Here is a 26,455-nt window from a genome sequence, read left to right as displayed (position 1 = left end):
AAAATGATTTATTCCTAAACACATCACAACAACATCTCCATGAGGAGAGCCCCTTCCCCCAGTACTCCCCGGCATTTGAGGTTCTAAGATTTAACTGTCAGTTCTGATCACCCAGATTTGACCCACGGCAGGACCTCCTTCCCTCTCGCACACACACTCCACTGGCCAACAACAGAGCTGGCCTGCAGGGCGAGGCCACAGCCCCGCGTGGTGTTCCCAGGTAGCCCCTGTACATGGCTCTGCCTCAAGAAGCTTAAGACTGGGTGGGCACAATGAGAGCCCAGAAAGGCCAACTCCGTCCCTAGGGAGATGGACACAGAGACAGGGCCCTGAGGAGGAGGGCAGGCTGAGCCCAGACAGACAGACAGACACAGAGGAATTGGAGGGAGCCATGCCAGGCAAGTCTTGTCCACTCTACCTTCTGAGCACTTCCAGAATGTGACCCTTCTACCGACCCCAGTCCTCACTCCCCACCCCCTGGGTACACATGCAGGGTGACAGTCACCTCCTCACTGGCTCCCTGCCCCTAACCTTCTCCCAACCTCTCCCCACAGCAACATGCAACACGGGGGACAGTCAAAACCTCAGTCCACTCCCGCCCCTCCTCTGCTGAGACACTCCCCCTCCAGGGTGGCTGCCACCAATCTGAGAAGCTGCCTGGCTAACCCCTGGGCCCTCACAGCCAGCTCTGAACTCCGTACAGAATACAAGCCCAACAAATATTTACTGAGGTACGAATGAAATGTCTGCCACTTAAGTGACCTGAACAGCTTTCAATTTCTTTCAAGTCAGTTTTACTGATTACACCTCCAAAAACCCTTCCAGTCCAATAGAACAAGCAGCTGAAAGAGGGCCAGAAAGCTACAGGTTAAGGATGTTTAAAATTTTAACAGAAGCATTCCTGCTTCCCAGAGATTTAAATTATTCAAAGTAAGTTGGTGACAAAGTGAGATGCCAGATCACTTTGCAGGCAGGGGTGGAGGGCATGGGGCCTGGTCTCCATCCTCCAGTTGGAAGGCACAGGCACAAGGGAACACAGTGTACGGCCCAAGTGGCTTTATGTAAGAGTGGGATCCCTAAGAGGGGAGGACAGGTCCTCCTCAGTGCCACTGCAGAGCCACACATCCCCACCAAATGAGGCAGACAAGACACCTCCGAAGGCAACCGGCCTCCTGCGGCCTCCTGCCAGGTCCTGCCACAAAAATCCATCCCTCCCAGGTCAAAGCCCACATTCTGGGACAGCACTCCAGTCGGTGCCAGTGAAGAAGGGCTGGGCTGACGAGGATCCCCACCCCAGGAGTGATGAGCCACGGTCAAGATGGGGCCGGAGGAGGAATCTTGCGAGAACTTGGTGAAGGGACAGCTCAAGCATGGCACACACATCCCAAGGACAGAGAGGGGCTTGAAAGGAGGGCCTGTTTCCCCGACCTCTACTCCACACTTCCCCTCCAGTGAATGCAGGATGCATGACCCCAAGGATAGAACACAACGATTCTCCCTCCCCATGGTGAACATTCTCCCCAACCCAGGCCAGCGGGGCAGCCCCACCCACCAGGGCAAGAACACTGGGAGGGATGCTCAGAGTCCCTGAGTAGGGAAACACCCTAGAAGCAAGTTCTGGCCCCAAATGGCCAAAGCTTTATCCCAAACAAGTTCTCGGCTGCCACCAAAGCTGCCAAGAGCAAAGACGCAGCCACCGCGAGTGTAGCTGATGACTTAGAGACCCTCTCTCCAATTCTCCCCAAAACGGGGCTGGCTGGAGGAATGTGATGTGGCCACAGGTGGGACAGACAGGCGTTTTACTCTAACAGTTGTGTGTTTATTTTTATAGTTACTGTGTATGGTAAGTTACAGTAATGTTCTATTTCAGGGAATGATACGAAGTTTCCTTTTAAAAGCAATATTTTCGAGAGTAAGGAGACATGAGGATTAAACGCAAGGTGCGATCCGAGAACAGAAAAAGGACATTAAGTGGGGAACACTGGTTAAATACATTTGAATAAAGCCTGTAGTTTAGTCAGCAGCCCGGCACCAGCATTAACTCCTTCATTCTGGTACTGGTCCCATGGCTGGGTAAGATGTTCACTGCAGGGAAAGGGAGAGAAGGATACAGGGAAACTGTACCATTTTTGGAACTCTTTTGTAAGTCTAAAGTCCCCTCAAAATAAAAAGTTTAAAAGTATTCAAACTTTTAAAAAGAGAGTTGAAATGTTAAATAGGAAGTAAATCACAGTACAGGCGGTACGAAGATCAGGAAAGAACCACTGGGGCCATACGAGACTATCTGGAGGTGGAGAAACCCCGGGGTCTGGTCACACACGTTCATTTTACTGATGAGAAAAGAAAAGTGATGCTGAGAGACCAAAGGATTTGCCCAGGGCTGTGAGAGCTGTACCAACCCCACCAACCCCTGACGCCTGTCCTCCCCATCACACACCTGCCCAGAACCATTGGGGAGCAGGCACACCCAGAGGCTTTCTCCCTGTAGGGTTCACTTTGGCAGATGACCCTTGGTTAGATGCAGGAGAAAATGACTTTCATGGCCGAGGGAAAGCACAGCTCCTTTCAGACCCCACGGCCACCCCAAATAGGTGAGAATAAATCTGTGCTGATCAACTGCCTGTATTGGATTCAATCAGAGACCTCAAATAAGAAAAAAAGGAGCTAGAGCCTCCCCAGACATCCCCCTTTTGGGGATTTTTGCATGGGCCAATACAGCAAATGACACCAACCAGCTCTCAGGCCAGCTCTTAGCCCCTGTCGCCTGCCTGCCCCTCATTCCTGGAGTTTTTCCCTTGGCCTCGAAGTCTAGTTCAGAACTAGCCTTCCCTTCCCAGAGGGTCCCCTAAGCAGCGAGACAAAGGTCTTCTCACGTTCTCTCACTCTCCCTACTCTGGGCCCCGAGTGTGGGCAGCAGCCAGGAGCTGACACAGGTGCCCAGAAGGTTCTGTAGCGGAGTGACTGCGCTCGCCAGGTCAGGACTCCGGTGGAGATGGGGGAGAAGGCAGAGGCCCCACCACTTTCAGGGCTTTTCAGGGCCAGCTGCTCAGCATCCCTGGATATGAGGAGCCTTAGAGGCTCTCACTCACTTTGGCCCGGCCATGAACTTCTCAATGGCTGCCAGCTGAGGGTGTGCATGTCAGCCCTGTTCTGGGCAGAGCCCGGTGTTCACACTCAGTCTCCCTTGCTCTAAGGGGCTTCCACAGCCCTGGGCATACCCAGGAAGGCAGCCCAGATTTCCGTGGGCATCCCCACCCCACAGAGTCCCAGGCCCTTCTAACAGCATGGAGGTAGGACTCAGGACTGGGGCTGACAGACATAGCAGGCCCTGTCACATCCCAGCCACCCAGGTCCCCACATGTAAACTGGCAGGACTGGACTCGGGGCCACAGCCCACTCTTAAGCGCCACTGACCAGTCTTGAAGACCCAGGCTTAGAACCTGCAGGAGGATCTCCTCTCTGGAAGGAGAATCCCGGACCACCCACCACCACACACCCCTCTCTTTCCCCCGGCTGCTTGCTGATGGTGGTTTGGGACTGGAGCCCCAGAGGGCATACAGCCCTGGCCAGCCCCGGGTCCAAACACATCCCACAGGCAAAGTCAGATGCAAGAGAACCTGTTGGAGCAGTTTGGGCAACACTATCACCTCCTCTTCCTCCTCCTCCATTTACTTCTTGGTGGGAAGGGACCTGCCCTAGGCACGGGGCCAGGTCATGGCCATCGGCAAGGGCCAAGAGGGCGGGGGTTTTCAGTGTCTCCAAGCGTCTCCCCCCTCCCCATCTTCCTTAGGGAGCATAAGATCATGTCAAAACCGGCGTTCCTGCCGGGAACGGAGAGGAGAGAAACAGGGAAAGCTAAAGGCAAGGGAGGAGGTGGCAAAGCCACAACAAACCCCCCTTACCCAACTCACAGACACTATTCTGTCACCGCGCTCCTGCCCGCGGACCTGCAGGCCTGCCGGGTCTAGCTGCTCCGCGGGGGTCCGGGAGGGGTCCTGCCCTCGGGGACAAGGTCCGAGGGAGTTCGCCGGCCACGGCGGAGGGTGGGCGCGCCGGCTGCCACCTCGCCGGAGCCCCCACGGACTCCCCAGCCCTGCCGGAGTCGGAGCCCGCCACTCGCGCCTCTCCCGGGACCCGCGCCGGGCTGCGCGCCCGCTTCTCCCGGCCCGGCCAGCCCCGAGCCCGCGCAGGGAAAGTTCCTGCAACTTCGCAGGGGGGAGGCGGCGGGGGCTCCGGGCCTCGGCCTCCCTCCGGATGCCCGGCCTCTGCGGCCGCCGCGACCCAGCTGACAGGCGGCCCGGCCCGGGCCTGGAGCCCCAACTTCCCCGAGCCCCGAGCCCACCTCCCGGCCCGCGGGCCTCGCTTTGTGCGCGGCGGCCAGGGGCGCCCAGCGCGGGCCCCGTGCTTGGCGCCCCCACCCTGGGCACAAAAGGGCGCGCGGCCCGGCACGGCCCAGCCCCGACCCGGGCGCCCGGAATGCGGCGGCGGCGGCGGCCCGTCCCCGAGCCGGGCCTGCGGGCGCGCAGCCGGGGGCGCGGGGCTCGGTCGGGCAAGGTGGCCGGGCCGGGCCGGGCCGAGCCGAGCAGCCGCCGCGCGCTCACCTGCCGTGGAACCAGTCCTTGCAGGCGTCGCACTCGATCATGAAGCGGGTAACGTCGTAGGGGAGCCGGCAGACGCAGTACACGGGCACCGTCGCCATGTTGCCGCGCCGCGCCGCCGCTCGGCCCCGCCGCTGCGCTGCCCGGGTCGGTCCGGGCCGGGCCGGGGGCCGGGCCGCGCGGGGGCGGCGGGGGCGGCGGGGCGCAGGCGGCGCCGCGGCCGGGAGGGGACGGGGACGGGGGCGCACGACAGCCCCCGCGCGCGCTCCCGGCCAGGCGCGTCCACACAATGCCGGGCGCGCTAGCTGGAGGGGCCGCGCCGGGAGCCGCCCGCCGGCCCGCGGGGCTCAGGGCGCTAGTGTGCGCGGGGGACGGGCCGCGCGCGGGACACAAAAGGGAATGGACGCGCGGGGGCGGCGGGCGGGGAGCCGCGGCCCCACCGAAGGGACCCCCGGCCGCCGAGCGGCCTCTACGTCAGCGCCCCGGGTGGCGCCGCCTCCGCCCGCCGGCCTGGGCCGCCGCTCCCGCCGCCGGGAAGGCGGGCTGGGGAACCCTGCGGGGGAGAAGGTGGGTTGGGGGACCCTGCCGGGGGAGAAGACGGCCGGGGGGACCCTGCCGGGGGAGAAGGCGGGTGGGGGGATCTCGAAGGTGGAAGATAGGCCGAGAAGGGCCCCCAAGGCTGAAGGTAGACCCAGGGGTCCGCGGGCGCGAAGGTGAGCTGGGGGAGCCTTGAGACTGAAAGTGGGGTGGGACCCCGGGAAGAAGGTGGGCGGGGCCCCGGGGATAAGATGAGCTGGGGGAACCCGGGCAAGGCAGAAGGAGAGACGCGGGGTGCGGGAGTGGAGCCCGCAGGAGAGCCTTCCTAGTCTAGAAGGCCGACAAGCAAATACTTGGCCCTAACTTTCTTCTGACCCCCACCACGGTGAGGGTGTTCCTCCTCCTCGGCCGCGCTGCCTCCCTCCGTTCCCCACTGAGTTTCTGGTTGGGACACCACTTCCCCTTTCCCCTCATTCTCGGCTGGGGACTGCCGCCTCCCTCGCAGGATCCCGCGGACTTCCCTGATGCTCAGCCCCAGAGGAAGAGGACAGAAGCCCGGGCCGGGAGTGCGCTGGCACGGGCTGGTCAGCTCTGTCAAGAGAGAGCTCCCTGGCATTTGAGCCCCCCAGGCCCGTGACCTAAGGGGCCGGGCTGGTCAGCTCTGTCAAGAGAGAGCTCCCTGGCATTTGAGCCCCCCAGGCCCGTGACCTAAGGGGCGAGGAGTATGGGAACCCTGGCCCCCGTGTCCAGGGAACTGAGCCCCCACGGTGGGGAGGAGAAGCGGAGGTGCGCTCTGAGGGATCACTTGCACGCGTTCTAGAGGAGGACTTCCCTGCCCCGCCAGCGCTGCATCCTTGGGGCATCCGCGCTGGGCAGGGGCCACATCCCTGCCCGCCCTTCCTCCCTCACCCTCTTTCTCTCCCCATCCTCCCTCAGCAAAATCCGCATCGTGCTGGGAAATGCGGGCCACCCCTGCTCGGAATTCCAGAATCTCCGGACAGGAAACCTGGCCCAGTCTCCTAGCAGCATCCATGACAAGGCTCCTTAGCCCCTCGGCCCCTCACCATCACCGCCCACCTGCAGCTGCCAAGGGGCCGTTTGCTCCACGGCAGGCGGCTCAATTAAGGTCCTTCCTCCTACTGAGCCAAAATCTACCCTCAGAGTCAGCCACCCACCCCCAACAAGTGACCCCGTGGATACAGACTCAGGGCAGTGCCCAAAGCACTGGGCACTGGGGAAGGGGGCCGGGGGAGAAGTAGCTGGCCATAGAGGGAGAGGAAAGAGCAGGAGACCCCCAGCTCCCACACCTCTGGGCTGGCCAGGATGGCCTGCAATAGGCCTTCCTACCTGAATTCCGGTTGTCACTGGTTCCCTTCCTCCTGGGTGAAAGCCTGGAATTTTTTTTTTTTTTTTTTTTTTTTTTTACATACTGAAGTTCTGGGAAAGAAGTAACTCTTAAGCCGTTGTCTACTATTATGTAGATAGAATGCTCAGCCTGAAGGTTGAGAGCCCAAAAGGAGGGTTTCAGGTGAGTGGTGCCCACTTCCTTGATAGATACACTCTCCCTCGCCCTTACAGCAGTACTAAAGTAGCCAGGTGAGCAGTGCCCAAATGAAGCTGGAAACTTCTAGAGGCTGTTGTGGTGCAGGGGAAGCTGCCCTGATGTGGGCATCCCCCCATCCCTTAACACTCCTATTAGCCTGTTTACAAACAGTGACAGTAGTTAGCCAACATTTAGCAAATGCTTTTACCAGGACAGTGCCCTGGGCTCAGTTCTTCATGAGGTTTCACCAGTACCTAACCAGATGTTTGTAAGTGCTTAGCAAATTCCTGGGTCATAATGGCTATTACTACATACTCAGGACTCTCCTTTGGTGCCTTTAGGTATTGGTATTAGTGCCATTTCACAGAAGTGAAAACTGAGGCGCTAAGCAATTGAACATCCAGCCAGACAGAGGATGTCAGCTCCCTGGTGAGAGGGCAGAAGGTGGGAGCCAGTGAGGAGCCCTCGGCTGGTCTCCAAGTCTTGGGCCTGTGCTCCCTGCCCCACAGCCACCACACAGAATGTGTCTGGAGAAGTTCGGCCTCCCTGCTAGTCATTCAGGGGGGTGTCCACCCCACCCACCTCCCAGCCCTGCCCTTCAGATGGTCTCCTGTGCCCACCTGTACCTCCTGTGCCCACCAGATACATTCCTTTTGTTCAAAGCCCTTCCATGGCTGCCTGCCATCTATGGGATAAAACAAGTGTCATCAGAAGCCCACAAGCTCCCTCTGTTTGGCTTCTCCCTATGGCTTCCCCTTTCTGTTTTTTCTTTTTCTTTTTTTTTTTGAAATGGAGTTTCACTCTTGTTGCCCAGGCTGGAGTGCAGTGGCGTGATCTCGGCTCACTGCAACCTCCGCCTCCTGGGTTCAAGTGATTCTCCTGCCTTAGCCTCCCGAGTAGCTGGGATTACAGGCATGTGCCACCACACCTGGCTAATTTTGTATTTTTAGTAGAGAAGGGGTTTCTCCATGTTGGTCAGGCTGGTCTCAAACTCCTGACCTCAGGTGATCCGCCCACCTCCACCTCACAAAGTGCTGGGATTTCAGGCGTGAGCCACCGCGCCCAGCTGACTTCCCCTTTCTTTTCTCCATCTCCTTCAGGACACGCACCTCCCCACTCCTCCCTCCTTCCCTCCTTCTCTCTCACTCCTCTACTGAGGTACTTATTGAGCATCTACTGTGTCCTGAGCAGTGTTGTAGACAATGGGGACTCAGCAGAGTCTCAGCTCTGTTGGAGTTCACATTGGAATAAAGGGAGACAGTCAATACATACATCAATGCATACAAGATGATTGGGGAGAAAAAAGGGCACTGGCTAGAGGGACACCCCCCTGAGAAGGTGAGCTGGGGGCAAAGGCCAGGATAGGACTGCTCACAGAGGGTAAGGACCATAGCTTACTCACTCTTGCTTGGTGGTAAGGAGGGAAAGGCCCCAGAGAGGAGGACGGTGGCCTTGGAAATTCAGGTAGCATCTTACTGCCTCCCGCACCTCATTGCCTTTGGCCCCAAACTCAATGGCCTCCTCTGCTTAGTAGTTAGCCAACTACTAACTGCCTCAGCTACTAACTGCCCGGTGCCTCAATGCCTGCCCACCACACCCTCCATGTTGCCCAGGGCTCAGCTGCACTTCAGCACTTAGGAGGCTATGCCAGTGTCAAGATGTCCCTACCCATAACCTCAGTCAGACTGGCATTGTGCAGCTGTAGCGTGAGTGGGTTCACAAGCTCCAGGGCCTCCACGTACCTGCACCCTGGTGCTGCAATGACAGTGCCGCTGCAGCATGGATGTGTTTTATTCCCCTTCCTACCCAGCCATCAGCATAGCCTGCTCCAGGGCCTGTGGTTCACACATTCACTAAACATGTGTTGAGTGCAAGTGCAGGTTTTTTGGCAAAATTGGGGTTACATATACATGATATAAACCTTACCATTTTAACCATTTTTAATGCACAGTTTGGTGGTATTAAGTACATTCACACTATTGTGCAACCACCACCACCATCCATCTCCAGAAAATTTGCCACGGTCCCCAGTGGAAACTCTGTCCCTTATAAACACCACGCCCCTCCTCCTCCAGCCCCTGGCGGCCACCATTTGCTTTTTGTCTCTATGAATTGGACTCCTCTAGGTATCTTATATACGTGGAATCACACAGTATTTGTCCTTTTGTGACCAGTTTATTTCACTTAACATAATGTCCTGAAGTTTCATGCCTACTGTAGCATGGGTCAGAACTTGCTTCCTTTTTAAGACTGAATAATATTCCCATTGTATGTATGTACCACACTTTGTTTCTCCATTCATCTGCCAGTGGATACTTGGGTGGCATCCATCCTTTGGCTGTTGTGAATAATGCTGCTATGAACGTTAGCATGCAAGTAACTGTTGGAGTCCCTGCTTTCACTTCTTTTGGGTATATATCCAGAAGTGGAACTGCTGGATCACATGGTGATTCAATTTTTGTATTTTTTGAGGAACTGCCATACCATTTTCCACAGTGGCTATACTATTTTACATTCCCACCAGGAATGAAAAAGAGTTCCAGTTACTCCACGTCTACATCAACACTTATTATTTTCTGTTTTGTTTTTTTAAAGACTATTTTGGCTACTTGGGGTCTCTTGCGATTCCGTGTTTTCTAGAATGGATTTTTCCTTTAGAAAATTTATTTCTGCAAGGAAACAATGTTGAGATTTTCATAAGGATTGCAGTACATCTGTAGATTGCTTTTAAGAGATTGACCTTTTAACAATAAGTCTTATAATCCACAGACACAGGCTGTCTTTTCATTTATTTGTCTCTTTTTAAATTGCTTTGAGCAAAGTTTGGTAGTTTTCCATTTTCAGTGTACAAGTTTTTTGTCTCCTTGACTAAGTTTATTCCTGAGTATTTTATTCTTTTTGATGCTATTATAAATGGATTTTTTTCATAATTTCCTTTTTAGATTTTTTTGTTTGTTTTTTGTTTTTTTGAGGCAGAGTCTTGCTCTGTCACCCAGGCTGGAGTGCAGTGGCATGATCTCGGCTCACTGCAGCCTCCACCTGTGAGACTCAGGTGATTCTCCTGCCTCAGCTTCCCAAGTAGCTGGGATAACAGGCATGTGCCACCACACCTGACTAATTTTTGTATTTTTAGTAGACACAGGGTTTCACCATGTTGGCCAGACTGGCCTCGAACTCTTGACCTCAGGCCATCCGCCTCCCTCCACCTTCCAAAGTGCTGGGATTACAGGTGTGAGCCACTGCGCCTGGCTGTTTTAAGATTGTTCATTGTTAGTGTATGGAAACAAAACTAATTTTCATATGTTGATTTTGTATCTCGCTCTTTGCCAAATTCATAGGTTTTGGAGTGGTTTTATGTCTGTGGACTCTTTAGGGTTCCTATATCTTGATGATCTTACATGATGATATAAGATCATGTCATCTGTGAACAGATAATTTTACTTCTTTTCCAATTTGGATGCCTTTTTTTTTTCTTTTCCTTTTTCTTGTGTAATTGCTCTGGCTAGGACTTCCAGTGCTATGTTGAATAGAAGTAGGGAGAGTGGGCATCCTTGCCTTCTTCCTCATCTTACAGGAAATGCTTTCGGCTTTTCACCATTGAGTAGGATTTTAGCTGTCAGCTTTTCACATATGGCCTTTACTATGTTGAGGAAGTTTCCTTCTATTCCTAGTGTATTTAATTTTTTAATCAAGAAAGGGTGTTGAATTTTGTTAAATGCTTTTTCTACATTAATTGAGATGACCATGTAGGTTCTTATTGCTCATTCTGTTAACATGTGTATTACATTGATTGATTTTTGGATGCTGAACCATCCTTGCATTCTGGGAATAAATCCCACTTGTTCATGGCGTATGATCCTTTTAATACGCTATGAATTCAGTTTGCAAGTATTTTGTTGAGGATTTTGGCATCAATATTCATAAGGAATATTGGTCTGTAGTGTTCTTCTAGTATCTTTGTCTGGCTTTGGTATCATGGTAATCATGGCCTCATCAAAAGAGCTTGAAAGTATTCCCTCCTCTTCAATTTTCTGTAACAGTTTGAAAAGGACTGGTGTTAATTTTTCTTTAAATGTTTTGTACAATTCACCAGTGTAGCCATCTGTTCCTGGACTTTTCTTTGTTGTGAGGTTTTTGATTAGTGATCCAATCTCCTTACTAGTTGTAGGTCTGTTGAGATTTTTTGTTTCTTCATCATTCAGTCTTGGTAAGTTTTGTATGTCTGGAAATTTGTCCATTTCATCTAGGTTATTTTGTTGGCACACAACCAATGCAAGTTTCATAGACTGAACGAGGCAGAAACATTCCTACTTCCATAGATACCATAGGCCAGAGCAAGAGACAGGTAACTAATAATTGATGGGGGTGGAAAATGTTAGAAAGGAAATATAGCTTGAGGTTGGGTGTGTATTTGTGAAAGATCAGTCGATTTGGTCAGTGCATAGAAACTTCAAATACTGGGCCCCTTCTTGGAGTACCTGGGGAAATTTTTTAAGCCATCTGGGCTTTTCTGACAGGTATGAAAGTGACCCTCCTTCTTGACCATCTCTAGGATGGTCCTGTGATGTTTGGATGCAGTGAGCTTGTGGACAAGTCTCTGAGCCAGGTGACCACATTATTTACTACTATCCAAAAGGGTGCTGTTAATAAAGCACCAAAACCGGGGCAAACTGAGGCTATCCTGGGCAAACTGAGACTGATGTGACCCTCCCTATAGCCCATACTGGCATCAGTTGAGTTTGTAGAGATGGACATTCACAGATGCCAGGAGTAGGCATGGTTTCATGAGGTCAGGATGGGTCTGCACAGGTGCCTCCAGCTGTTTGCTTCCTGAACTGATGGAACTTGCTGGGCACAGCATGGGAAAAGGCCATCCTGGGTGGCCATCCTGGTCCACCCAAGGTGCCTGGAATCTGCTTGGGTAGCTCCCACCTGCCCTCTAGGTCATTCTTCAGAGAGGCTTCCCTGACACCTTCCTCCTACCCCCACCCATGTAAGTTCCTCATTTCCTCTGCATTTGTCCTTCATAGAACTTATTACCACTGCTGTTGCATTTTTTTTTCCTTGAGTGCGTTTTCACATGGCTGTCCTTTACAAACTCTGGTGAAGTCCCACAGCCAGTTCAGCACAGGGCAAAGCACATTAATGAAAAGCTTATTTTGTCCCATGTGCAGGTCTTTGGTCAACTTAGCCTGAGCTGTGTTAGAGCCAAGACTGGAAGCTTCCCTGGGGTACAGGGAGGAGTAACCAGACAGCTTGGGGACCAAGGTGGGGTGGATGAGGGCAGAGCTGGCAGGCTGGCCAGCAGCAGGCTCCTGGCAAAAAGGCCTCTGCACCATCTACTCCACAACGTGGGGAGCCAAGTAGCATAGGACTTTTGTCCAAGATATAGTGAGTAGGGGTAGGGAGTTGAGGCTAACAAGAAAGTATTGCATTCTCAGAAGAACTGAAAGTAGAATAAAACTGAGGGAGGGATGAGAGTCACCCCTAAGGTTACTGTCCATCATAAAACACCTGTATTCTGCTGTCTGCCCCATGCAGTGCAGAGGTGGACTCCCTCTGAGCAGGGAGAAGGAATGCAGGGCAAGGAGGGGTGTCCTGGAAAGCAGAGCAGCCTAACACTACCTTGGTCCTTGTTGTTGATGTTATAGAGAAAGGTATAGACAGTGAATTATTTCTTAAAATTCTTACCTTTGGCCTGATTGTTTGGGAGATCATAAAACAGCCAGGAGAGACATTAGAAGTTCCCTGTCAATTGAAAAATGAAGAAATTATGGGCAAATTAAATGTAAGAGGGGAAATGTTCACCCTCACTAGAAATCAAAGTCATGCAAATAAAACCCCATTTTTTAACCTGTCAAATTGGCAAACACCAGTGCCTTGACTGTGCCCAGCAGCCAGGCTAGTACAGACAAAGAGCTCCTGGACCCTGGATACCAAGCAGCGTTCCGGAGCTAAATCAGCAGGAGCACCAAAAGACTCCCTTCCCTCACCCTTCCCCTACCCTTCCCCACTGGGAGATTCTTCTGATGAAATGCTAACCAGGAATAATGACACTGGTCCTCACAAGACTCACCTACAGGGTAGCATGGATACCTGGAGCCCACTGGGCATCCAAGCACAACCCGTCCTGCCTCAAAGCCTTCAACAGACCACAGCACTGGAGGATACAGCAAGCCCTGTCCTCGGGGTGGCCATGGGCTTCTCCGCTCTCCATGGATTCCCCTTGGCTGGGTGCTCCATCCGCTGCTCCTGGCCCAGACCTGTATTCCCAGATAGCCTCCACTCATGGCTGCATCACTTGCCCATGCCACCCATCTCCCCATCTTTTCTCATTTTCTTGCTTGAAATATTCTTATTTGTACACATGTATGTTGTCCCCCTACTCAAATGTAAATGCCAGAAAGGCAGGGGCCTTGACATCTTCTGTCCCATGGGGCCTAGGGCTGGGCCTGACACGGACTCTCCGCAAGTGCTTGCAGAACAAGGTAATGTCCAACCATGCTGGTGGGGAAAGACTGAATACGTTACAGTGCAGCCCCACCGTGGAGTCTGTGGAACTATGGCAGAATATGGAATGGTAGGGAAAGGCAATCATCAAATGATGCTAAGTTGGGAAAATGTTACAAAATATTAACATGATTTTTTTTGTATAAGAAAAAAATCTATATATTGTATAGAAGGAGAGAGACCAAATGTTAAAAACAGGTGTCTCAGGATGGAGGAATTACCGAGGACTTCTTTTCCTTTTTGTGTATCTAGCCAGTATTTCTTAAACTTACCACAATAAACACATATTGCTTTGAAACAAGAAAAAAAAATCAGTAAAACCTATTTTTTTGAAAAGGAAGAGGATAAATGGCCAGGCAGCAGAGCATACGACTTGCCCCAGGATATCATGCTGCCAGGAAGGAGAAACACCAGCATCACCATTCAGTCCAGCCCGCACCAGTGCCACCCACAGCCACTGACCCCTGGGCCCATGACAGCATCGTCCTTGGGCCTTCCTCTGCAATTCTGGTGGTGTGGAAGGAGTGGCCAGCATGGCTCCAGCAAGGAGGGATGTCCTTGGCCTCCTTGTTCCAGCCACAGGGTCGCCGGAGCCCCAGCACCCTCTCCCTTCCTCTCTCCTTAATGCCCACGCCTGCACCTACTGGAGCTTCAGGAGCGGGTGGACAGACCTAACTTGGAGCTAAGGGTTGGGTTCCAGCCCAGTCCCTGCTGAGAGTGACCTAGAGCAAGCTGTGCTGCTCTCCCACCTACAGCAATTGCAACTAAGACATGAGAACCACCGGAAGGAAGGAGCACCTGCTTGTCAGGGAGCAGAGAGGGACCCTTGACATGCGCGCGCTCCTGCTGCTGAGACTGTACTGTTCAGAAACCTGTCCCTCTCCCCTCTTAAAGCCAGAGGGCTCTCCCTGTCAGCTTGCTATTCTCAAGTGGCGTGGGCCTGCCCCTTGAGAGAGGGAAGAAAAGCGCGTGGTTGTCACGGTGGGAGAGGTACTGCCTAGCAATGGATGGTGGAAGCTGGTGGGCCTGGAAAGTGTTCCTCCACAACGCTGTCCCTCTGCCAGGCACGTGCGATCCAGAGTGGGTTAGACTGGTTCCCGTCACAGGCAGGGTCCTCAGTGGAATGGTGTTTTTGAAAGATGGAGCGTCCGGGCGCCCCCATCTTCTCACAGCACAGAGAAGGGCTGGCTGGCCCGCCACCGGGAGGCTGGCGCAGAGGGACTCAGCCGTGGCCCCGGAACAGCGGGCCACCGTCAGGAACCGGCGAGTCAGGGTGGGAAGAGGCCCTGGAGTGAGCGAGGCTAGCTTCACTTCCTTCAAACTCTGAAGGCCCACCCCATACAAAGAAGGGGTAAATTCGTCTGGGGTCTGAACAGCCAGGACCAAGAGCGCTCTCAGGCTGTTAGTTGGAGAAACTGGCTCGGCTCGGGCCTTGCTGGGACTCGGGCCCCCAGGGTCTGCTCGGTCTCTCTCGGGGAACACGGGTCTTTGCTGGGCCCAGCGCCGGCCCCGCACAGAGAACCGGCTTCAACGGCGCAGTCTCAGCCTCCGGGAGGAAAAAGCTGGGAGTAGGCCTCATTGACACGGCCCCGCCTCGCGGGCTGCGCGCGCACCGGGGCCTGCGCGGTAGCGGACGGGGAAGCGCCACGCAAGGCCCCGCCCCGCTCCGCCCTTCCACAGGAAGGAAACGCGCCCCCGGGCGAGCGCCAGCCCCTCCCTGGAGCGGGATCGCCGCAGCTCTCCTGGCCGCCTCCGGCACCGTTAGCCCACCATCCCCCGCTAGAGGGCAGCACGGGGCGCTTTCTCCAGGCGCTCGGCGGACCTGGGTACGGGGACCTCATATCAGGCTGCAGAGAAGAGCCTTCAGTCAAAAGGATGGCATGAAAAACGGACTACACTTGTAACATCCAGCTTTTAAAACGTGGTGGAGTCAAATTTATTGATTCCTCAGGGCTTAAAAAAACCTTTTCTGTAAGTCTGCTTCATCAAAGAGAATTTTTTTATCCCCTTGGTTGCTTGAAACTGAGCTATCAAACAAATTAATCATATATTAATGTTCCTCTAAGCCGGAAACCTGGAATTACTTTGAAAAGGTAAAATATTTTTCAACTTTGGTTTTCTGATCTTTTCAGTAGTTGTTTCGATTTGAATTAAACCTCTATAAAATTAGCTTTTACAAGTGAATTTAAAAGCCACGCCATACTTTATACTAAAAGAATAAAGATTTTTATTAAGCATTGTAAGTTGCATTCAATAGCCTTCAGATACACCACACCACAATCCATCGACAGTCAATCAAACCCAACAGCAGTTCATTCTTGCACAATCCATGAGTTAGGGCAAAACTCCCTTCAACTTACAGTAAGATCCTACTTAGCTCTTGCGGGCAGGGGTTGGGGAATTACACCTCATTTCTGATCACTAATGTGATGAAGAGCATCAGAAGTATATGAAAACGATAAGAAGTGATTCTGATTTCAAAGTACATTGTTTGGAAACATTAACAAAAACATCAAAATGATAGAAGTATACCTGCTTCTACTAAATTCTTGATGGGAAAGTTCTCAAGAACAAGCAATTTGTTTCCTGCTACAGAAGGGGGGGGTGGTTTTTTTTTTTTTAAGATCAAAGGGTTTTTTTTTCACAGAATTTCATATTTGCTAATATGAAGGCATAAAACAGCAACAAAGAACAATAATGCATACAGCAGTGAATACACCAGGGTAATGTTGATATTCGAAACGGCTAGATAATTTTTGGGGGGCTTTAGAATAAATGCAACAGAGGTCAATAATCACAAAATTTTAAGGTTAGAGCAAGATCAGTCAATGACTAAACAGAGTTAACATCTTTTATAGGACTATTACTGATTATTAGCATTTTTGTTTTGCAAATGGGCACATACTGGTAAGAATGGAAGAAAGGACGATAACATGCATATTAACTACACACTTTAAAAATTATGAACCATGCAGAAGTTTAGCTCAAGTAGTAGTACTAATGGTCTACATCCGATTCAAAACCACATAGTTCATTGATCACAGATGCATGGTGTGAGTCACGAAAGTTTCAGAACACATTGTGTTGATTTTGAAAGGTCATTTGCATCTTCTATGATTTCAACTTTATCTCCATTTAACTTGCTTGTAAAGTATGTATGATGTATTGTATATTTAAAATCAGCAGAACGGCAATATTACTCTATAATTTTTTAGTTTTGATAGTTGCACTTTTTTTTTTTTTAACACAAAAGAACCACATCAACAGTGATGAAATTTAAGAAAGAAAAACTGTGGTTGTGCCTTATTTCTTTCATAATCATAAAAATCAAAGCCTTAAAGAAAGCTTCATTGTGAAACAGTAATGCAAAATCAAATATAATGGCATACATATGGTGCCAAATGCTAAAAATTATATTTTAAGCTATATATACTTAAGACTGCCAAAATTTGTTTTCTTTATAGTTCAAGAAACACAACTATAGGCTTTTGTCATAACCAGTTTAAACTTTATGTGTACTTCATTTTAAGTGCGGGAGTCAAATGCTCTTCATTTTCTTTCTCTTTTTTGTTTTATTGTAGCATTTTGACTACAACTGGTTAAAACTAAAAATGTGTTGTTTAAATCTCTGATATCAAAGAGGGATCTGAATTTCCAAAGTCCTCATTTTTCTCTTACGGAAAGGACAAAATGTACATAACTGCAGGCTCTCTTTCTCTCCAGATATTCCTAAATCCTTACCCTTCCAGCATCCTTCACCCTCTATAAAAAATAAGTTTACTCTTCTTTATTTAAGACAGCTGCCTCCAGAGCAGCTTCTCTGCGGCAAGCGCTGTCTGTACTTAGTGCATTTAAATGAGGATTTGTATTGCACGTTTTAGAGTCATTATTCAAGGCACTTTCAGAGTGGCTGGGGGCCCTGGCGTCACCCGTGCTCCCGTTCATCTGGGAAGCCGGCTTCTCCTCGGCCATCACTCCGTTTTCAGCCAGGGACCCGTCTGAAGACATAGCAGAGGACTTCGATTCCCCAGATTTTGACTTAAGTTCTTTGGCCACTTCTTCTGCTGAAGCAGCATAAGGAGGTCTGCCCTGTTTAAAATGAAGGACAACAAATGAGAAGGTGGTTTCTGATAAACAGAAGAGAGAGGATGCCAATTTTGGCCTAATGACACTCTCTGCAGATTCAAGAGCAGAAAATGCCCAGCTGGGTCCTTCTAACCCTGTCTTTGCTTTGACTTTTGGGCGGTAGATGCTCTACCTGTCTCCGTCAGTTCCCTCCATGGCCCCTTCCCTCAACTCCTCTGTAGTTAACACCCTGAAAATGAGGGAGATTCCCCCTTCAGGAGCTCTGTCTAATCCTTTGTATGGCACTAAATTGTTTAAAGTAACAAATGCCCCTCAATAAGTCCTCTCTAAAATTGCGACTGTTCCCACTGCCACAAAACAAACAGGGTCTCCCACATCTGCCTGTGACATGCAGCAGCACACACACCCCATTTCTACTGGGGAAATACAGTCATTGCTAGGGAACCTTAACAAGAAATCTGCACTGATAATTGCCACGTGTTTGTGAAATAACTCTTCTGAATGGGTCTTCCCCACTCCTCTGAACAGATTTAAAAATAAGCCTCTGAAAAAAATGGTCCTTGAGACTAATCCAGCACATTTTCTGAAAGACATGGCTCTCTGTGAAGGCAGTGAAGACAGATCCTGAATTGCTTCTATCATTAGACCAGGGCTCCTCAACCTTAGCATATGATACGCTGGCTCTGTCCACTCTCCGTGATGGGGCTGTCCCACCCCACCGTAGGGTGTTTAGCAGCACAAACATCATGTTGTCTTCACCCGTTAAAATGTCTAGGCTTCACCCGTTAAAATCCAGTGCCCACACCAAGTCGTGACAATCAGCGTCTCCAAATGTCCCTTGGGGGCCAATCACCAGGGCTGAGAGCCACTGTCATAGACTGACTCAGTGCTGAAGAAAACATGGATGTTTTTCACCTTCAAACAGTCATTTTACAGACGAGAACAGGAATCTTCCAGCTCGTCATCGCATCCCCTTCCCAACAAAGATGGTGGTACCTTCCAGCATCTTCTAGGCCTCCCATTCTGAAAACCAGGGTATTTGCCTTGTTGATGACAAAATCATCAACCCAGATGGAGATGTGACCCTTGCCTAAGGAATGGCCCCCATAAACCAAGGGTCCCCACATACTCTCCTACAACATCCTCTATTTTACCTTCCAACTCTAAAGTTCAGAAATATTAACGCACCCTTCTCCATTAATCAATGCAATCGTCATTTTCTTTGAACCTTGAGACAAATAATATAAAACATAAAAATATAGCAGGACCGCTGGGCACGGTGGCTCACGCCTGTAATTCTAGCACTTTGGGAGGCCAAGGCGGGCGGATCACCTGAGGTCAGGAGTTTGAGACCAGCCTGGCCAACATGGTGAAACTCCAACTCTACTAAAACTACAAAAATTAGCCGAGTGTCGTGGCACACACCTGTAATCCCAGCTATTCGGGAGGCTGACGCATGCGAATCGCTTGAACCTGGGAAGTGGAGGTTGCAGTGAGCGGAGATTGTGCCACGGCACTCCAGCCTGGGCAATAGAGCGAGACTCCATCTCAGAAAAAAAAAAAAAAAAAGAAAGAAAGAAAAAAAAAAGAAACTAAAAGTGGCTGTTCCAGCTCTGTCAGGGCTAGGCAATGCCCAAGGTGAGCCAAGCCCATCGTGTCACACCAGGCGGGAAGCTACCAGAGACACAGGGTCATGGCAAAGGGGAGAGACAACCTGAAGAGGCACTTAACAGCAAAATGATCTGGGCTCTAGGAAATGGACATTTGGTGAGCAGCTGTGTGCCAGTTACTGTGTTAGACACTTGACAGCTAAAGCATTACCCTCACAGCTCTTCTGTCTGAGCACAGGTACTAGAAGTGCAAGCTCAGACAGGAGACATCCCTGAGGGCATTGAACTGGCACAAACATCATGTTGTCTTCTTACCTGAATTGCTGCCTGGTTTTTGTAACCTCTGCCATAGTACCTTCCACCTCTTCCAAATGTTCTAATCACTGGGGTGGAAATAACTCCTCTTGGACGCCTAAATGAATGAAAAAGGACAACAGTAAACACTTAAATCTGTTACAGACAACATTTAAAATAGTATCAAATGATTTTAAAGCCATCCAATCTTACGTTTTATGAAGCATTGAATTAACCCATTTATGCCGGAAGTTGCAATTTGTTGAATTTTTGCAGTCAGACCTTGAGCAGTAGGACATAAAGAACTCCCACATGCTTTGCGTTCCAATAATGGAACACTAGGCGTAAACAGGTTAAGTATGATCATAGGGAAGATTTATTCCAAGGAATCAATCTTATTTTTTTGGTTCATATCCAATGCATTTGCAGTCAAATGCTCTACCCCTGAGCTACATCTCCCATATCCAATGCATTTGATTTGAAAACTAATACTTTAAAAATATTAAGGCACCTGGTTAATTGAAAATTGTATGGTTAATTATTTAATGGTTAATTATTTAATAATGGTTAATTAAATAATTACATAATACTATAAATGGGATCCTATGCAAACATTATAAATGATGTTAAAGGCCGTGTGCAGTGGCTCACACCTGTAATCCCAGCACTTTGCAAGGCCGAGGTGGGTGGATTGGTTGAGCTCAGGAGTTCAAGACCAACCTGGGCAACATGGCGAAACCCTGTCTCTACCAAAAATACAAAAATTAGCCAGGCATGGTGGCACATGACTGTGGTCCCAGCTACTCGGGAGGCTGAAGTGGGAGGATCGCTGGAGCCCAGAAAGTCAAGGCTACACTGAACTGTAACTGTGCCACTGCACTCTAGCCTGGGTGACAGTGAGACCCCATCTTAAGATAAATAAATAAATAAAAACTAAATAAGTAAATACAAATGATATTAAAGAAGAATGTATCTAATGATATAAAAATGTTCCTACTTAAACTTCCAAAAAAAAAGCAAGTTAGAAGCTGTTTTCTTTACTTATACAAAAGACATTTTCGTGGCTCAGAACTTACCCTCTAGCTGGTCCTCCGACAGAAACCACCTGCAGGGGGAAAGGCCCCCGGCCCCCACGGCCCCGCCTGCTCCCAGCCCAATGGCCAACCACAGTGCCAGCTATTTCTAGTTTGCCTCCCTGAGAAGGTATAGGTTGGACTCCTGCACAAAAAATATACGAAAAGACAAAATCTTTACAATCACAGAATTAAGAATAGCAAAAAGATACAAGCAAGAAACTTCTTTTCTGTTTGGTTTATATTTACTATGAAGCTACTTTCTCCTGTTTTGTACAATTTTTTATTATGTAGTGTATCTATGTGCACACTGTTTGACTTTAAACTACTGTGAAGAACCCATGAGAACTGAATTAGGTTACAACTGCAAATGTGCAAGGCTTTTTAGATAGAAACAGATACAATAAAGTGTCATCAGGTGCATATGGCATGCCTTCTATATTACCAAGATGGCAATCTGCAAACTCAAGAATGTTTTTCTCTTTAGGCGAATACTTCCAGGTTTACTACCTTAGCCGAACATCATAGAATCAATAAATCTAGCCTGTATTTCTTACTGTGTTTTTAAATTAGAATTTCCATAAGCAGAGTCACAAATAGAATTTACTAACTTCTTTTGATTACTGCAAATTGTAAGTTTTCTGACCTAAGAAAATTCTCTAATTGCTAATTGGCAGCAAAACTTCTGATTAAAAACAAAAAAATAAGCAAACAAAACCAGAGCCCCAAGCATCTTGTTTTCTGACAGTGAGAATGGATAATAAACAACTATCATCTTGGTGTTAGCTGTGGCAATTCAGCACTGTCCAACAGAAACCTACAACAAGCTTATATTTTTTTGTAGCCACATGAAAAATGTACAAAGAAACAGAGGAAAGAAGTTTTAAAAATGTATAACTCAATGTATCCAAAATAATACTATTTCAACATGTAGTCAAGATTTTTTTTTTAAGACAGGGTCTCGCTCTGTCACCCAGGCTGGAGTGCAGTGGCACAATCACGGCTCTAGCGATCCTCCCGCCTCAGCCTCCTGAGTAGCTGGGACTACAGGTGTGCACCACCATATCTGGCTAATTTTTAAAATTTTTTGTAGAGGCAGGGGTCTCACTATATTGCCCAGGCTGGTCTTGAACTCCTGCCTCAAGCAATTCTCTCTCCTTGGCCTCCCAAAATGCTGAGATTATAGGCATGAGCCACTGTGCCTGGCCCAAGATAAAAAATTGATTAGCTATTTTAGTCTGCTTCCCATTTTAAGTTTTAAAATCTGATATGTATTTTGCATGTTCTAGCCAGAGCTTAAGTGCTCAACAGAGCAGTGGCCAGCAGCTACTATACTAGGCAGTGCAAATCTGAGTTCCAGACACAATTTTAAGAAACTCAGGAAGCAGGTTCCTTTTATCATTCCAGTGTAAGAATTCACTTCTTGCCCTACACTATCCATAGTACAATCTCCCCTCTCCCTCCATCTTTGATCCCAACTACAGGCCAGCTTCAGTTTCAAGGCACTAGAAGGAGCTGAAGCAAATCAAGCAGCAGAGAGGAAACATGGCTGCGAGCTGCATGAGGAGCAGTCACAGAGCAGAGTAGCACCCTGCAGGAGGCTGGTGGGCAGACAGAGGAGGCAGAGAGGCATGCAGCTGCACCAGGGAAAGGAGAGGTGACCTGCAGACAGAGGGGCTGACCCGTCGCCAAATCTGCAAGTCACCTTTCCGCACAGTTCCCTTGCTCGCCTCCCTAACTATCCCATGTAACTGAGTTGGAAAAACATTGTTGATCAAGAGAGAAAGGCTTGCCCATCCTCAATGCAACTCCAAAATCACATCTGAACAGTTAATCCTGTTATGTGACTTGATGGGCAGATTTAGATCTGCAGTCCCAAAATGTGGGATTAGGACAAAGACACAGGTCACTGACTTCCAATTACAGCACCATCACAAGACATTGCTTCCTATGCTAAATGTTAAGACCCTTTTCTCTTTTGCAAGCCTAATACAAATGCAAAGAGAAGCACTGGGAATCTACAGTAAACTGCCTTGTTTATATGCCCAACATTAGATCTTTGTTTAAAAATGTTTCTGCGAAACAAACTGTGACAGACTTTTTATGTCACGAATTCTGTGACCATTAGCATTTTCTATACAAGCATGATAATCTTTACCAAAAGATGGCTGCTTGGGAAAGAAACGCCACTATTAGCAGCTCATCCTATGAACACGAGGCGATGGTCAGGTTACCCAGGTGCACAGAAAGGTTCTGTTCTAGGTGGACACTCAGTGGTCTACCCTGAAAGGAGAGACTGGCCACAGCAGAGCCGCTGCTGAGACCTAAGAGCAGAGAGTCTCAGGAGGAGCGGTCAATGAGGGTCAGAGCGGGGACCCAGAAGAAAGGCCGTTCTGCTGGAGGAGGGGCTCATGAGGACAGTAGAGGAAGGAAGGCGCCAGACGATGGAGCGAAGGAAGTGCTGGCAGGCAGAAGCTCTGGGAAGGGGTGGGTATAATTACCGCCCTGGGACTTGCTAGTCCTGCTGCTGTCACTGCCTGAGAAGGCTCCGCAGTGTCCGGATGCTGCCGCCACACGGAAGGCACGGTAAGGGCCTGTTGCTACCGTTTCCCCATAGGGGCCTCCAAAGCCACAGACGCCTGTGGGACCCGGGGTAGAGAGAGAGGGGAGAAGTGTAAGGGACAGGACTCAGGGCCCTGCTGGGTATTCGGGCAGAGTGGCCCTTGCCTCCTCCAGCTGCCATGGAGGGGTCTCCTGGCCCCTCTTGTCACCTCACTGTCCTGTGCCCATGGTCCCTGGGGACCAGTATTGTAAGGCCACCCTCCCTGCAGTGGGTTATTCAACAGGGCACTAGCATGGGGCTCAGGATGGGCCCTGGGAGATGAGTCCTGGAAGATGGCTCTCTCTGACCTGGGTGGGTTTATTTTCCCTTACACATGAGAAACAAATATATCTTAAAATGTGAGCAGAGTTTTCAGCTTGAATGACAGATTTTACGATGCAGCTTTTGCATCCGCATCAGCAGGTCCCTCTCCCCTATCTCCAGGATCAAACTTGCTCCTCACGGACTTGAAGAACTGCTGCTGCAGGATCTCCAAGACCAACAGTGACAAGGTCAACACAGCAGATGGGCTTGCCTATAAGGGCTGCACTTTCTTTACAGGAATCTGGCATCTGTTACCCACAGGAATACGTCCCAATCAACTCACCTGCAAAGCCTCTGCCCCTGCCCTGAGAGGGTGGGACAGGCCCAAAGTGCCGGGGGTACGCAGAGGCAGGGTAGAAGGGCAGGGCAGGTGGCGGTGGGAAAGGGAGCGTGTGGCTCTGCCGGGAGAAGCTGAGCCCCTCGAGGACGCTCTGGCGCATCTTCTCTACCTTGGCAGCCTGATCAGCCTGGAAGACAAGGACCAGCATGTGAAAATGCCATCCACAGGGGGTTTTAATTGAATTTAAATGAGCACTAAAGAAATAAGATCTATCAACTATACAGTTGGTTCCCTTTATTCATGAATTCTATGTCTGCAAATTCTCCTACTTGCTAACGTTTATTTGTAACCACAAAAATCAATACTTATGGCAGTTTTCTGGTCGTCTGCAGACTTGTGCAGAACACGGCAAAGATTTTTGTTGCCTGATGCGCTGACCCCAGCTGAGGTCAAACAAGACAACGCTTGCCTTCTTGTTTCAGCTCATACTGAAAACAAGAATCCTTTTCACAGTTTATTAAGTGCCACGTGTTTCACATTTTTGTCCTTTTTTGTTGGTGATTTCACTGTTTAAAATGGTCCCTGGCTGGGTGCAGCAGCTCACGCCTGTAATCCCAGCACTTTGGGAGGCCAAGGTGGGTGGATTGCTTGAGGTCAGGAGTTCAAGACCAGCCTGACCAACATAGCAAAACACCATCTCTACTAAAAGTACAAAAATTAGCTGGGCATGGTGGCAGGCGCCTGTAATTCCAGCTACTAGGGAGGCTAAGGCAGGAGAATCACTTGAACCTGGGAGGTGGAGGTTACAGTGAGCTGAGACCGTACCACTGCACTCCAGCCTGGGCGACAAGAGCGAAACTCCGTCTCAAAAAAAAAAAACAAAAAAAAACAAACAAATAAAATGGTCTCCAAGTGTAGTGCTGAAGTGCTGTCTGGTGTTCCTAAATGCATAACGAGGCTGTGATGTGCCTTACAGAGAATATACATGTTACAGAAGCTACTGGCTGTGAGTTCAATAATAATGAATCAACAATCCATATTATATAAGGTGTCTTTAACGAAAATGCACATGAAATAAGATTATATAATGATTGGTTGACAAAAATATGTGACCAGAGCCTTGAAGGAACCCAGCACCTTGTATTTCCCCTAGGAGCAATGGTCAGTATTCACTAATCTGGCGTTTGAGGTGAATTTTAGAACATTACTACCACAAATAATGAGAAACAATGTTATATCAGGAGCTTGGCTCATCCTGGGTACTGAAGTGATATTTAGTGACACTCAGTACCAGGCCCAACCTAAAACAGAATCTTGAAACACAGGATGATAAATATGGTATAAAAGATGACAGATTTAACCAGCGAGCTTTATTTCATTGCAGTTAAAGGCAGCCACCCGGCCCCCCAGCATACCTGACCATCACAGAGGTCAATGAGTGGGGTCTTTTCCCGGCTGGCTTTGAGGAGTTTGGATTGGAAGAGCTTCCCATCAAAATACATCCAAGGACAACAGTGTTCCCAGGGGATTGGCTGTCCGCATGCATCATTTGCAAACAAGGCCATGTCTACTCCACTCATGAAGAGAGCTGATAGCTGAATTCCTCGGGGATCTAGGTTCTCAATCTTTAAATTGAAAAGAGTAATTTCTATGGAATAAGAGTACTACAGTATTAAATTCTTTCAAAGTCTTACTAAAACTCTCCAAAGTTAACAGAATATTCCTCAACAAAACAGCACCACTAAGTAGTCCTATCATTACCTTATATTGACCTAACACTGGCCTCATTTGAACAGAAATACTTATGTGATTTAACACATTTGAATTTAAGAGAATATTTTATAAACATACTCAAGTATTTCAGGTTGGGTTTATAAAGCGTTCCGCAGTGTAGAGTAACACTGTACTTAAGGCTGACGTGTGACAAAATGAGCAATGATGTGTGGTCTCCTTAGAGTCCAGGGTTCCACAATCTCTTCGTAAAATAACACTTCACATTTCAGATCTGCACACAGGTAACGTGTTAACAGAAAGAGTGTCAAAACTGAACACTCTATTAAGATTCTGCATTTTTAAATAGTTACATTAAAAGATTATTTGGTATAATTACATTCTAAAATAAATTTATACTTTATGTTCACATTATTTTATATGTCAAGGTTTTTAATTGCAACTTATTAATAAGACTGTCAAAATGTCTTCTGGAGAAATGGATAGCTTATAAATGAAAGAAGACAACAAAAATATGGTTCTTGAACCATACATACTACTAGAATTTGCACAGACTTTTACTTCCCTCAGTGTTAAGTGCTGGGTGCCTACCTTCTATACGTAGAGCCCACGCTTCTAGTGTCTGATAAGCAGAGTGAGAAACATTAACACGAGTACAGTCAACTCTTGATCATCTGCATGTGAAAGGCCTAGTTTGTGGATTATCCAGGATCAAAGTTTAGCCCTGCTCTGGCTTTTGTCTTCCAACTTTGGTGACTTTTCAAGAATGCAATGTTTATGGGAGATCAATCTAAGCAATGCCTACATGTGGCAGGTAAAGGGGCTTTTCATTAAAGAGAAAAAGGTCATTCTGGTGCCAAATGCTAATAAACTTACAATCATCTACTGTTTTTGTTGTTTGTGTTAACAGTCCCTATTATCAACTAACACTGTTTCCCAACCTTTTTTTAAATTTTCACAATACAGTTAACCTTCCAAAACCTGGAAAAGTCTGTTCACCAATTTATAAAAGGTGTTTATACCTCTGGATCCTATTGTACATCACCAGCTCCTCCTTTTCCCATGCAGTTGTTGGGAAGTGAACTAAAAAATGTTCCCTTGGGGGCAGGTAGGGCTGGAGTGATAGAATTAGATGCATTTTTATATTTACGTGCAAAGTGGAGGAAGAGAGGTCATACTAGAACAAAATGGAGAAAATGTACTTGATTCATTTAGACCCCAGCCACCCCCACCTCTGAGCTGCAGAAAGGGAGAATTTTCAAGGCAG

General features: G+C 48.9%; 2 protein-coding genes and 1 long non-coding RNA gene across 9 annotated transcripts in view; all 3 read right to left on the bottom strand.

Annotated features, from left to right (window-relative positions):
* The window catches only part of PHF2 (PHD finger protein 2), a 105,293-nt gene extending 100,080 nt beyond the window's left edge, over nt 1–5,213 (bottom strand). The window contains exon 1 of one of the 3 annotated variants that reach the window (XM_031014819.3): nt 4,602–5,213. In XM_031014819.3, coding sequence (XP_030870679.3) covers nt 4,602–4,699 — 98 coding nt within the window. In that variant the 5' untranslated portion in view covers nt 4,700–5,213. The remainder of the gene's footprint in view (nt 1–4,601) is intronic. The other 2 variants (XM_063696573.1, XM_031014818.3) reach the window with 2 other exon arrangements.
* A 3,620-nt stretch (nt 5,214–8,833) lies between these two features.
* On the bottom strand, nt 8,834–14,856 carry LOC129524439 (uncharacterized). Its single transcript, XR_008668195.2, has 3 exons — nt 13,987–14,856; nt 12,370–12,426; nt 8,834–10,709 (listed from the first exon to the last, which is right to left on the bottom strand). It is a non-coding gene; the product is annotated as an uncharacterized lncRNA (long non-coding RNA).
* Nucleotides 14,857–15,391: 535 nt separating this feature from the next.
* Nucleotides 15,392–26,455, bottom strand: part of FAM120A (family with sequence similarity 120 member A) — a 114,276-nt gene continuing 103,212 nt past the window's right edge. For 4 of the 5 annotated variants that reach the window (XM_031014816.3, XM_031014817.3, XM_055349942.2 and 1 more), the window contains 6 exons: nt 24,873–25,082; nt 23,461–23,644; nt 22,753–22,890; nt 20,255–20,396; nt 19,200–19,296; nt 15,392–17,277 (listed from right to left, as the gene is read on the bottom strand). In XM_031014816.3, coding sequence (XP_030870676.1) covers nt 16,966–17,277; nt 19,200–19,296; nt 20,255–20,396; nt 22,753–22,890; nt 23,461–23,644; nt 24,873–25,082 — 1,083 coding nt within the window. In that variant the 3' untranslated portion in view covers nt 15,392–16,965. The remainder of the gene's footprint in view (nt 17,278–19,199; nt 19,297–20,254; nt 20,397–22,752; nt 22,891–23,460; nt 23,645–24,872; nt 25,083–26,455) is intronic. The other variant, XM_055349944.2, reaches the window with a different exon arrangement.

The sequence above is a fragment of the Gorilla gorilla genome, chromosome 13 (assembly GCF_029281585.2).
Source record: "Gorilla gorilla gorilla isolate KB3781 chromosome 13, NHGRI_mGorGor1-v2.1_pri, whole genome shotgun sequence".
Classification (NCBI taxonomy): Eukaryota; Metazoa; Chordata; class Mammalia; order Primates; family Hominidae; genus Gorilla; species Gorilla gorilla.
The sequence above is the reverse complement of the archived record's forward strand: the minus strand, read 5'-3'. Positions and strand labels throughout refer to the sequence as shown.